The 13440-nt window shown below is 34.1% G+C and overlaps 1 protein-coding gene across 2 annotated transcripts; it reads left to right on the top strand.

The window, feature by feature from the left end:
- Positions 1 to 1231: 1231 nt before the first annotated feature.
- LOC149211458 (uncharacterized) lies at positions 1232 to 6432 on the top strand. Of its 2 annotated transcripts, XR_016250710.1 has the most exons (6): positions 1232 to 2158; positions 2859 to 2928; positions 3177 to 4030; positions 5008 to 5275; positions 5946 to 6062; positions 6157 to 6432. XR_016250710.1 is itself a non-coding variant. In XM_089391502.1 (5 exons), the coding sequence occupies exons 1-5, from the start codon at positions 2153 to 2155 to the stop codon at positions 5963 to 5965; spliced, it is 1218 nt and encodes a 405-aa protein (XP_089247628.1). In that variant the 5' UTR covers positions 1232 to 2152; the 3' UTR covers positions 5966 to 6432. The 2 variants fall into 2 exon arrangements, 1 of the variants encoding a protein (XP_089247628.1); XM_089391502.1 differs by having other exon boundaries at positions 5946 to 6432.
- The last annotated feature ends 7008 nt before the right edge of the window (positions 6433 to 13440 follow it).

Genomic DNA, 13440 nt, shown 5'->3' with positions numbered 1-13440 from the left:
ATCGCATTGTTGTTGAACTATTATGTTTATTAATGGATATCGCACATTGATGACTAGATGTAATATGAATTGAATTAAATGTAATTCCATTGCATAATTGAGTAAAAGAACACTTGTACAAATAATTGACTAAGTGTTGGAAGTTAGGCGTAGTCCGGGTAAGAGTAATTTGAAAATGTGAAATTGTGTCGGTGTCACACCATGCCCACGAGCGATCTTAAGGCATCATAGTTGAGGCCATGACACTCACTATACTATTTTGCCCAACATTCAACTTGGAATATGTCCCATAACATTATTCTTATTTTATTTACATGGAAAATCAACTATTACAAATATATTTTAATATAATAACTATCATCAATTTTTATTAAAAAATAAGTAAATAAATTAAATATTATTATAAAATACATAACTTTATTGCAAATAATCAAAATAATTTTACAATAATCAAAGTGAATATTATTTATGGTTTTTTTATTAACTTATTATTATTTAAAAAAAAAAAACCAAAACTTAAAACCTACTAACATTTATGAAAAGTGAAAGTCTTAGACCTTACCAATCATTAATAATTTTTTTTAAATAATTAACATAATTTTTTAATAATGATAAAATATCAATTTACATTAAAAGTAATACTTAATGATTATTACTCACCACTGAATTATAATAATAATTTTTTTTAAATATATATAAATGAATACACTATCTTAAATTTATTTCAAAAAGTTAATATCACTATTGTAATTAATAACAAGTAAATTGAAATACTAATTTATTTGTGAAATAAAAGCTATAATTTATTTTATCATTAATTATAAAAGCTATAATTCAACCAGTAAGAAACGAATCGTACAACGGTTATTATTTCTGGAGAAGTTGACCAAATCTGGCTATCCACAGAGGTAATAATGGAGTTGGAGTTGATTGGCATTCCACGGAAAACATTAAATCTCAAATTCAGTTGTCATAAAAAAGTAAAAAAAGTAAGGGAATCAGGGCAGCCACGTGACAAGTCAACTCTGATTGGTAACGGTAGTATTTTCATGTGTCCAACAGTTCATAACTGTTCAAAACATTCGCTCACATAACCCTAAAAGAAATGCTCCCTGCCGGTTCGGATGTTGATGGTAAAATCCAATACTCTGTTCCAAACTAATCCATATCGTAACTAGTAGCTGACACTGCGTCAGGAACGAACAAGACTCCCCAATGATTTCCTCCGATCTTGTTCGACGAATGATATCTCGAAAAGCCCTCCTGGTCTTTCTCTTCGATTTTACCCCTTTCCCCATTTCATGAAATAGCACCCATCGTTCTCACATGCTGCACGTTTTCAGAAGCAAAATTAGCACTTTAAGTTAAACACATAAGGTTGATTTCAGGGCAGCCAATATTTATTATGCTTTTGACCCATTAATGCCTAGCAGTTGTATATGCCCACAGTTGTGTTTACTTGGATTTAAACAAGTATATGTTTACTTGGATATGTTTGGATTTAAACCAGTACGTTATTAAACAGTCGACATATACAGGGCCATGCATTAATAAGTCAATAATACTACAAATATTTGTCATACAGAAATGTTGGTTGCTTGATTTCAGCTTCAGTGCTAAAGTTGGAGATCAAGCATATCCGTTTTATCCAGCGGACAAAAGCCTCAAATAGTAGCCCATGAGCATGATGATTCTAAAAATGAAAAAGGGAGTGAGATATTAGGGGCCTAGTATAATTTGTATTGGATTTCGTTTCCAGTAATGTATCCAATTGTACTCGGTAGTGGAGTATATGTAAACGTGGGCAGAGTTGGCGTTTTGTTCAGTACTCTTCTGGGAATTTGTGTGACGCTTATCGCGAGAAATCTAGATACTGCATATAGTACACGTTTGGATCTAGTGGCCTCTTTCCTTTTTCCTCCTGACTGAAAGCTGCAGATGCTGGTTAGCTTTGCTTGGGTATCTTATTTTAGAAGCCCCTCTCTAGTCAATTTTCTGGCCTTTGATGGTCTCCCAGCTGATTCCTTCCAGCCATTCTCACTGTCAGTGCTTTATTGATCCTGTTCAGGCAGATCAGTTCTGATTACACAATTGCAGAGAGCTCAAGGAGGTTCTGCGTTGTAAGTCCTGAGTTTGGGAAAGAGGAGCAAAAATGAGAGTAAGTCCAGACACTGAATTTAGTGCATATACATTGATAGGAGTCCCTAGAAATGATACCCATCAGCTCTTCTGATCTGAGATAGTGATGTTAATTATGATATGAACACTAATATCTAAAGCCCTGTTTGTATTGATTATTGGAGTTGAATATTGTTTTTTGACTCCCACTGGTTGGATTATCAAATGATATTTTTTAAGCAGCTGAGGAAATCCTCAAGGCCATGCAATCAAAGGACTATAAGTACTCTGCATGGTACACACCATGTTTAGTTAGCGCATTTAAGCATTCTCAATTATAATAGTTAATTTATTGCGTTGCATTGGCTGGTCCCATAGAAGCAAAATTTTCCGAGTGTAGTAATGTACCTCATATTTTAATGGTGATGTCTTTATAACTTGTCGAATTATACTGTAATGTCTTTATTTGGTTGGTGATTATGATTATACTGTGACGAATTTTTCAATGCAGAGAACAATATATGGAGATTAGCATCCAGTCATACACTAGTTGTACATATAATGTCATAGTTTGTGGAAGTAAGATCGGATCAATATATAAAGCAGCATGCAAAATATCTATCAAAATCCCTAGGTTACTGGGAAATCTAGTAGGCTATATGCTTTGATCATAGGTCTACACTGACTGTTTGAAGCTACTATATTTATATTAACTCAATTTATGGGTGTGTTTTTGTCAGATCTTCAATTGGGTTCACAGAAAGTTTCGTCAAAATCCTCATGATTATACTGCCAAGGATTCTTTTAATGGTAAGAAGCTAATCTAGACCTCATATAAGTCAAATTGCTCCCTATAGAATTCCATATAGGCTTAGATTGGTTTTAGAAACCTATGAAATCTGTTTGACTCTTGAACTTATCAAAATTGTATTGACAGCAACATCTACTGATAGGTATTAGATTGAAAGCTGTGTTATTCTGCCTTTTTCAATGTGTGTATGTTACAATAGGATTAAGATATTTGGTTAAATAATTTATTATGTATTCATGTGAATCAGGACACTGGTCGGGTATTCTTCAGGACAGTCCACTGTCTTCAAAAAACTCTCTTGATGAAAGAGCCACAAGGGTCAGAATCCCACACGAAGATAAAATTACTGACTGCATTCAAATCGACCCCAACTGCTCTCTGAATAACAGTCATGATAATATCGATGCAAAGAACGAAGATACCGAGGCCTTGTTGGGTTCAAGGGACAGTAAAGTAGCAATGCTGTTGAGAAACTGGGAGAATGGCTTGCTTACCATTGGAACATTTGGGATTGACCAAGGAAACTGTTATGGGTCTCTGGATGGTGAGAATTTCGGAATCAGTGAAACAGATAATGAAGAAGAGCTTATTGATCCGATTGAAATGGAGGTTCTGGAAGAAAAGCTGGAGGAGGTGTTTGGGTCAGCTGGGAACAGTAAGATTAGTGACGATTACCATATGAAAGCTGTGAAGGCCCAGCAATGGGAGAACAAAGGATATACTATCACAGACTGCAACAAAGAATGTTCCATCAAAGATTTACTAAACTCTGGCCATGGCAATAACAGTGACGATTATAATAACAACCATGGGAACAAGATTTATCCTTTGCAGGAATACTTTGAGGTTCCACTGTTAGCTGAAACGGTCAGAAAGAAAGAGCATAGAACCACCTTGGCAGATCTCTTTTCTCGAAGCAAAAATCAAGCCAGTTCTACTCATTATATATTGGATGATGGAGCCAAAATAGAATATGAGCGTTATTATGAGCAAAACAAAATCAAACAAGATGAGAAACATATGCCAAAGTCTGGTCGTTCGTTTGTGAAGAAGGTTTTTAAATGGAAAGGAGGAGGAGGAGGAGAATATCGTCCCAAAAAGGTACTGGACTCCATTCTCATGGCTTTCTTGTTATGAACTGTATCTCCTCATGGTTTTATTGTTGTTATCTGAACACTGTATGCTTTTAGATTTAGGAACCAAATGCACTCTTAAGGCATCATAGTTACTCTCAACTTATTCTAGCCAGATCCATTGCAAAGCATTTTATATTGATTGAAATAGGTTATAGTATATAGATTTCCTGCAACAGGTACAATTTATTCTGTGGTAAGATTTCAGTTTAAGTACACAGTACTTCTCTAATCACATCCTGGCCTTGAAAATTACCTTCTGATCAAATTGTACCCAGTTGCTCTGATATCCAGATGAAAGTTTGATTATTTTGGGCATAATTTTCACTTACCAGTTTCACTTTTGATGCTCTTTGCGTTGTTGGAAAGCTCTGGACGAGCTCTGCAGTGTGAAAATTCATCTTGACAACTATACTGTGGCCTGGACCCTAAAAATCTTGGTTCAGGAACTGAAATCGTCAATGTCTGCTGTACCATATGCAACCTTGGTAGGGGAGATTTCAAGTTTTGGTGGGTGGATGGAATGCTAATAAATGACTTATAATCTGCACTTACCAAAATATTAAGATTTGTATTTAAATTTTTCAATCTTAATAGGTGTTTAATAAATCCTAATAAATTTTATATTGTCTTGCGATACATTCTTGTATAACATGCTTGTGCTGGTGCTGTTCAGTGAGAAGCAGCGATGATAATGCGATCAGATTTTTGTATGAATTGTTAAGATCGGGACTTCTTAAATTATACTCAGACATTGCTTTAGAAATCATTATATTTTAATGAATGGCATTAATTATGGTCATATTATAACATTCATCAATAGTATTTGTTTGAAGTTAATAAATAGGGGAGCATTTATTTTGACTTGAAAATAGATTTGGACTGAGCTTATGTACTAATTATGCCACTACCTATAACAATAATTTCGGCGCTTCATGTTTGCAGTGGGTTATGAAAATGTTGAGGAAAAAGATCTACCCAGAAACTATAGATGATTTGCATGCCCGTGAACTTATGGATGGACATCTTGATATATCAAAAACCTTTGTAAATGCAACAAAGCTAAAGGAATTGCAAGACTCCGACAAGAACTCTGTCATGAGAAGCACAGATCCTAAAAGCATTTCGGCAAACCCAGATTATGAACTGGTTTCTTTGCTTCGTGACAGTTCTAAGGGAAGTCAGGAATGCTGGATCAAAACAGACTCTGAATGTAAGTTTATATGTATTTCATCACAATTGCAAATGCAAGGATGCAGTCTTAGCACACACTAATATAAAAATAAAAGTCTTTATGCAATCCTGATTTCTAATATTGAAGGCCAATTAGTAGTCTCAATACTTGCATCAAGAGGAGGTACACTATTCAGCCTGGGGTGGAAGAGATGAGTCCCCTTCGTCCTTTAAGAAAAATAAATAGAATGAACTCTTTTAAGCAGCGATAGGATTCACCCCTGTTTTTTGAATTCTTGATAGCTTTAGGTTTACGATTATCTATATTGTCGGAACCAAGGCTTCTGTGAGGAGAATTGAATTGAGTTTGATTTTCAGGATCCTTCACATTAAGAATTTGTTGTGCCAAAATTTCTAACCCTCAAACGTGGTTCATCATTTTTTGCCAGGATGATGAACCACATTTGAGGGTTGTAAACATGGCGCAACAAATTCTTAATGTGATGAATCCAAGAGATGAAACTCAAATTATCTATATTGATTTTATCTGATACAGAGATCATAATGTTTTTTGTTGGTTTGTTTTGAAATTCCTTGACAATTATATTTTTCTGATTTAAACTTCTGTCTAAGTGCATGCAGATAGATAGATACAGATATATCAATGTGCAGAACAACCATCTATAGTTAACCCACTTTTTGATTTGCAGATGTTGTGCTGGAGCTGTAAACTTTGGAGTTTAACAGTGAGCTCTAGTTTACAAAACTGTTAAGCAAGCATTCTATCACGAGCCAATCAGCCTTGGATGATGTTGTGGCTTTTACCTGCAAGTATTTCTAAATTACATTTCAGATTCGCTCATAATAAGGTTTATCTGCTTCAAGGCTTGAATAGTTCTGATATTCTTCCTTAACTTGCAGAGGCTGTTGATGAAGTATTGCTATCATGTTTATTATTGGAGTGTCCTCTCATCTCGTATTCAGACGGAAATTATCTAGTAAATTAGGCAGAGAACTAATCTGCTTTCTAATTTCAATAGCTATAGGCTTATAGACTTCTTTCAGGACATTGTTGTAAAATTATTAGCTAAACCCTAAACCTATTTGAGTCTATTAAATGTATTAGACACTTAGTTATTATGTCCCTGGTTAAATTCCATGCTACAATTTTAAAAATATATATATAGCTTTCCTACAGTCTTAGCACGCACTAGAATAAAACAAAAGTCTTTATGCTATTATTTATTACAAAAATCTTGAATTGCTTTCAATGGCATCCATGGTATCCTCCACTTAAGCTTGCTAATAATACATTGTTGAACACATGCTGTGATGCCATAGTCGATCATTTTCAAATGATTCGAGGATCTTGAATTGAACTTATGATTGAATGCTAGGGTTTTCAAACAATCTAATAGTTGAGTCAGTTCTGAACTTGATGAACGATAGGACTTGCATCTCATAATTAAGATGAATATATTTATGCAGTGTCCTCAATATCTGTATATTTAGTTTGCAGCCGTGTGTAATGTATCCATATATTTGTCTCCATATGGAATCAAGGTCGACTTAATTGTTCTCTTAATTGTTCTCGGACGTTAAGCTTAAGACCCTGGGAATTTCGTGTTTTGTTTGCTTCATCATCTGCTTGCTCGTTTTCTTTTGAAAGACGCCGAACGGAATCTCTGGCCAACTGCCATAATAAGATATTGTAAAGAATATATATGAAAGCGTTAAGATGAGGTTTGGTTTTTGTTTTGTTTTGTTTTGTGAGAATTCTCAGTTTGTTTGACATGTAATTACTAATAAATTTTGACATATAATTACTAGTAAAATTTTGGATTTTATGATTTGTCTTTCTTTCTATAAACCAAGTCATAACTTGATGATTCAAGTCGAGGATTTGAACTGTTTTCCTCCCATAAACTAAATCACAATTTAGAAATTCAACTGGGGCATTTGAACCGTATTCCTCTCCATAAACCAAGTCACAACTTCTAATAGAGATTTGAATTTGAAATCTCTTAATTTTCACAAATTTTATATTACTGAGATCACTTATTAAATTATCCCTCAACCAATCAATTTCTTATACATTATAATACTTTTTATTCATTATAATACTCTTGGAACAAATTTTCAAACCAATAAGTATTCTGATACATCATTTTATCTTTTACTTGCTCTTTGGTATCTGGGCTAAGTGCTCTTTGTTTGTCACTATGACCAAAGAAGGAAAAAAGAAGTTAAGTGAGCTTTTCCAAACTGAAATTGAAAGAATTTTACTCGTATAATTTTAGGGTATTATTGAAATGTGTGCATGGTATAGTTTTAAAGTATTATTGAAATGTGTCAGTGTTTATATTAAGTTTATTTTTGTTTTTTCGTTGTAATGATTTATAAATTATATTATCATTATAATGCTCACTCTTGTAACAAATTTTCAACCCAATAAGTATTCTGATACATCATTTTATCTTTTACTTGCTCTTTGGTATATGGGGCTAAGTGCTTTTTGTTTGTCAATATGACCAACGAACTTGCTCTTTGGTATATGGGGGGTAAGTGCTCTTTGTTTGTCAATATGACCAAAGAAGGAAAAAAAGAAGTTCAATGAGCTTTTCCAAACTGAAATTGAAAGAATTTTACTCGTATAATTTTAGGGTATTATTGAAATGTGTGCATGGTATAGCTTTAAAGTATTATTGAAATGAGTCGGTGTTTATATAAAGTTTATTTTTGTTTTTTCAGTGTAATGATTCATAAATTATATTAAGAGTTGTTATTATAATGTAAGAGTATGTTTAATAATTAGTGAGTTAGATATATGTGTTAATAATTTGTGGTTGAGAATGTATTTTCTTTTACAATTTTATGGTAATAAGGTAGAAAAAATGTTTAAAATAAAATATTGATGTTGCATTTTTTTTTATGTTAAACAAATGATTTTTACTTTTTCTTATTCTAAGAGAGGTTTAATGGTTATGGTTGAATTTAAAAAAAAAATTATTTAATTTTTTGAGAGTGTTTTAATTTAATTTTTTAGAGTGCTTTAATCATTAAGATTTACACATTGTGAACTAGATGTAGTTCTGTAATTCAAAAAATATTTTTTTCACCATTGCATTTTCATTATTTTTTAAGTTTTTGAATATGAATATGAAAGGGAAAACTATTTTTGGATATTCTATAGCTAGATATTCTCTTTAGTTTGTTATTAGGATTTGAGTCAAAGAGGTTTGGGAATGCCATGGTGGGAGGTGTTTGCATGCCAAAGTGTGAGGAGGGTTTGTGGGTTTGTAGAACTACCTTAGTAGTACTTTTCTACATGGGAAGAAGGTGCTTTTGTAGAATACAGTCCCCAACTCTTGTGTCTAGTTTGGGTGTAGTTTTTTGGCTTTACAATACAATTTTGGTCATTATTGGAGTGCATGTCTATGAACATTAATAGCTTTATCTTCCAGGAGCTCACATATTTTCTAAATCTTGGAGCTCATAATAGGATTTTTCTTTGTGTCACTTGAAAAATACCTTGAGGACTCTTTTTCCATTTAGGTTGGGATTGAGAAGATGAAATGGTCAATTAGATATATAAACCTTCTAAACACTTGCTTCTCCTATGGACCCTTAAATTTTTTGACCATTGTGTAATGGTCCAATGCAATCCTTGAGTGAATCTTGTTGCTTGGGAAAATTGTTATGTACCAAATACTTAAGATATTATAATATAAAAAAATACAAACAAATTGTAGACAAGCATGGAGCACAACCCCAAGATAGATAATAGCGAAGAGTTCCACAATTACTCTTAAAATAATAAACCTCCTCCAAAGTCCCCAATACATTCATATAACTAGATCACTTGTTCATCTCAAAAGTGGCTACATGGCATCTATATATACCTATTCACTCATTACCCACGTGGTTCTTTTATTAGACCAACCCTATCACATATAATTATTCTAACACTATATATACATTTAACCCCATTTATGGCATCCCAGGGTCTTCATAAGTCAAGTGCGAAATGGGCATGTGACTAAAAATGGAGATTATGGTGTTTGGATTGAAGTGGTTCACATGAAATCTCAAAATATTAGGCCTATTGTTGTTGTCAAAGTCCTTATGACCTCTAGATCTCATTAGAGCTTATCTATCATTGTGTTCAATGTTAATGTTGTAGTTCACCCTACACTATCATCCTCTTTGTGAAGGAGAGGACTATGAGTGCGATGCTTATCTGATCCAGACTTAAACAGGAACGCAACAAATTATAGAGATAACCATATACACAAGGATGCAGCGGAAATAATACTTCATTTCATTAATGGAAAATACTGAAATATGCTTACAACCAGAAATGGAAATAAACCAGTTAGGGCGATGGTAGCTTATCTCTAAGAAGAGATGTGTGGCTACATGCCTCTGAACTGTGTTACAATGAGGCTTGAAGGCCTATTTATTGTTGAGAAAGAATGGAAAACCCTTCACATTCCAAAACCTAACCCTAGAAGATGAAACACCAAATTGTGGGCCCCGTTTTTGGGTAAGTTGGTACATCAACTTCCCGAGGTCGCGAATTGGTCGTATTATCTCCGTTTGACGCGCATGATAGGCCGTTGGAAAGATCTCTCCGAGGACTACGACGGAAAAGATGATTTTTTTGACGGAAAAGACAAATTTTTGATAGAAAAATCGCTGGCGGTAGATTTCAAAAAAAACGTTGTTTAGGGCCTCAAAACGGCTCCGGAAGTTTAGGACCCGAAAAACTGCTAAAAATAGTAAATTGTGCTACAATTTAGGAAACTGAAAAGACTAAAAGAGACAATTGTGGGGGTCTAAATGGGATAGATGGGTGGCCACCAACATCCACCTCGATCATTATCTCCTTTACAAAATCCTCTACCTAACAAAGAAGTCAATGGCCTAAATAAAAAACCAAATCCTATCAATTTGGGTCAATGGTTGTCATAGTCAAATGCCCTAAAATAGCAAACCCATATTGGGTGTTATATGTCATTAACAAAGATAATGTGGATGAAATGGACTATATCTATGCCTATTCTTATTAAAACTTGAATTATGGAAAGTTTGAGGGTTGCCAAACTTTGATAGAAAAGATATAGTCTTGCAATTTTAGAATCTTCTGAAGGATCTTGATATTATTTGCCTTCAATAAGTTAAATGTTTTTCTCTTTGAATGGCCTTATAAGTGATCCTATAAAGAAACATCTCTGTAGAAAATCCTTGAAATCTTACAATTGCTAATGAGAGCAAATCGATATGCAAAAGACACAAGATTTCATTACCAAAATTTTGTGTAAATAAAATAATGAATAGAAACACAATCACACAAAGAAATTTATTTGGGGAACCCAACTGGGAAAAACCCCTCTTGCTTGTATTATCAACTGAGAAATCTTATCTATTACAAAGAATCTACTTTAAGCTTGAAGCCCCTGCAATACTAATAAAATCTCTACAAGAATTTCCCGACACTTAGGCAGAAAAGGCCTGCTAGGAAGCTCTTATTTCCTAGCGCAAATCTGCCTCTAAAAAATAGGAATTTCTCTTACCAAGAGAAATTTCTTTCCTTAATCCTCAAGCCTCTTTCTCTACTTTCTTCTCAAGATCATGACCACAAATACTTGTGTATGAATAAACAGATATGTGCCTTCATCCAGTCTCAATAGTAAATTCCAATTGCATGACCTATTAGGGCTAAATTTAGTAGTTGCAACTAGTTAATTGAGAGTTAGTTGAGTTAGAAAAAGTCGGACTACTTAACTAAACTCAAGAACTCAAGTCTATCTCTATTCTAGAACTAGAGATTAGTTAACTGACATAAACTAGAGTTTAACTCCACTAGATAGCTAAATTTTACCTATCAACTAGTAAACAACTCACTAAAATCCATATAACTCGAATTAAATGACAAAACTAGTGATAGACCACATCACACATGTTAACTGACAACTAACTCAAGTATTTATGAGACTAAATTCGAATTAACATCTTTGAATAATGCACAAGTCAAAGAACCTATTCCTTGCTACATTTTCAAAACTCCCTCTTAGCGAGGAAGGACATATTGGAAGAACCTTGTCCACTTGGATCTATCTTCAACTCTACCAAGTTCTCTATTGCTGCAGCTGCTCCCTCTTAACTAGGAGCCATGTACCCTATGTACTTGGGTTTTTGCTTCTTGATGCTAAGAGACTCAAATCTCTTCTGGGCTCCCTTAACCATACCCTCTGCCCACTTGGCTCAAAATATCCTTATACTAAAAGTCTTTGATTGGTCCTTATCATCATCCTACTGTTCATCCCAAATGCCAACTAGCTTAGACTGAAACTAAGACACTGGCTAGGGCTCCATCTTGAGAGCTCTATCCCACTCTCACTCAACCACCACATCTCTACTCTAAGGACTCTCTGCCTTGGTTCTTAAGGATACACATGCATCTACCTCTAATTTGTAGAGTCTCTCGATCCTAACACCAATCTGCTTGACCTGAACTAAAGAAAAATGCTTGAGGTAGGTCTTCCCTTTACTAAATACTAGATCATACCCTTTGTCTTCAATCCACAATTTTTTGATCAAGGCAAGTGTTTTGGAATCACTGTTACTTTCAAACAGATCAATAAGGGCATTCCACCTATGGAATGGTGTATCCTTTCCATGCAACTATGGAACAATATGGTCCCTGAATCCTTCCAAAATCATCCTCCTATCTTTGGCACTAACCTTCTTCCATTGAGTCAACTATTGTGCATCTGATGTAGAAGGTTTAGAAATATCAATCTTGATTTATTCCAAAACCCCATTATCATCTAACACAACCTCCATTCTGCCCTTACATGCATAAAAATTCGAAGTCCCTTCTAGGGTATGCTCTGTCTTCAAGCCATAGTCTGGCATGATTCATGCACGTGTAGAATTACCACACCAACTGACCTCTTCTTCAATGTGCTTTCAATCTAAACAAGGAACTTGGTATCTATCTTGTTTTCATCTATGATACCATGTAGAAAATCCTTGAAACCTTACAACTACTAATAAGAGAAAAATGATATGTAAAAGACATAAGATTGCTCAACGAAAATTCCATGGAAAGAAAATAATGAATATAAACACAATCACACATAGAAATTTATTTGGGGAACCCAATTGGGAGAAACCCCTCTTGCTTCTAATATCAACTAAGTAATTTGATCTATTACAAAGAATATGCTTCAAGCCTAAAGTCCCTGCAATACTGATAAACTCTCTATAAGATTTTACCAACACTTAGGCAAAAATGCGTGATAGAAAGCTCCTATTTCCTAGCGCAAATATGCCTCTAAAAAATAGGAATTTCTCCTATTTCCTTCCACAATTTCCAAGATAAATTGCTCTGCTTGATCTTCAATCCTCTTTCTTTGCTTTCTTCTCAAGCTCTTCACTACAAAAACCTGTGTTCAATGAATAGATAGATTTGTGCCTTCATCCAGTATTAAGAGGAAATTTGAATTGGCATGACCTACTAGCACTAATTTTAGTAGTTGCAACTAGTTAACTCAGAGTCAGTTGAGTTAACAAAAGTAAAACTATTCAACTAAACTCAAGAACTCAAGTATATCTCTATTCTAGAACTAGAGATCGGTTAACTGATAGACACTAGAGTTTAACTCCACTAAATAGCCAAATTTTTGCTATCAACTAGTACACAACTCATTGAAATCCATACAACTCTAATTAATTGAAAATAAATTAGTGATAGGCCACATCACACATGTTAAATGATAACTAACTCAAGTATCTATGAGATTGAATTCAAATGAACATCTTTGACTAAGGCACAATTTAAAGAAGCCATTCCTTCCTACATTTTCAACAATCTATTTGTTTTCAAACTAGAAGTTTGTGAGAATTCAATAGGGCAATGTCTATGTTAATTATCTTTAACTTGATAATTGTTTGTGTTACCTTTTTACTTATTAGCTTTGATATTTATTATTCCAATGTGCAATACATCAAAAAACTACCAAAACAATAAGAACAGTGACACAATATATAGGATGCAATCCAGGGCCAAAACCCCTCCTATTGAGGGAAAAACCCAAAAATATCTTCTTATCTTTTAGATCTTTCAATTGACGAATACCTTGTCCTAGACTCAGACAAACACACTCCAAGATCAAGTATTCCTTGGCCTCCAGCTGC

Source organism: Pinus tabuliformis, chromosome 1_1, assembly GCF_031772625.1.
Source record: "Pinus tabuliformis cultivar Carrire ecotype Pingquan chromosome 1_1, CPIR1, whole genome shotgun sequence".
NCBI lineage: Eukaryota > Viridiplantae > Streptophyta > Pinopsida > Pinales > Pinaceae > Pinus > Pinus tabuliformis.
The sequence above is the reverse complement of the archived record's forward strand: the minus strand, read 5'-3'. Positions and strand labels throughout refer to the sequence as shown.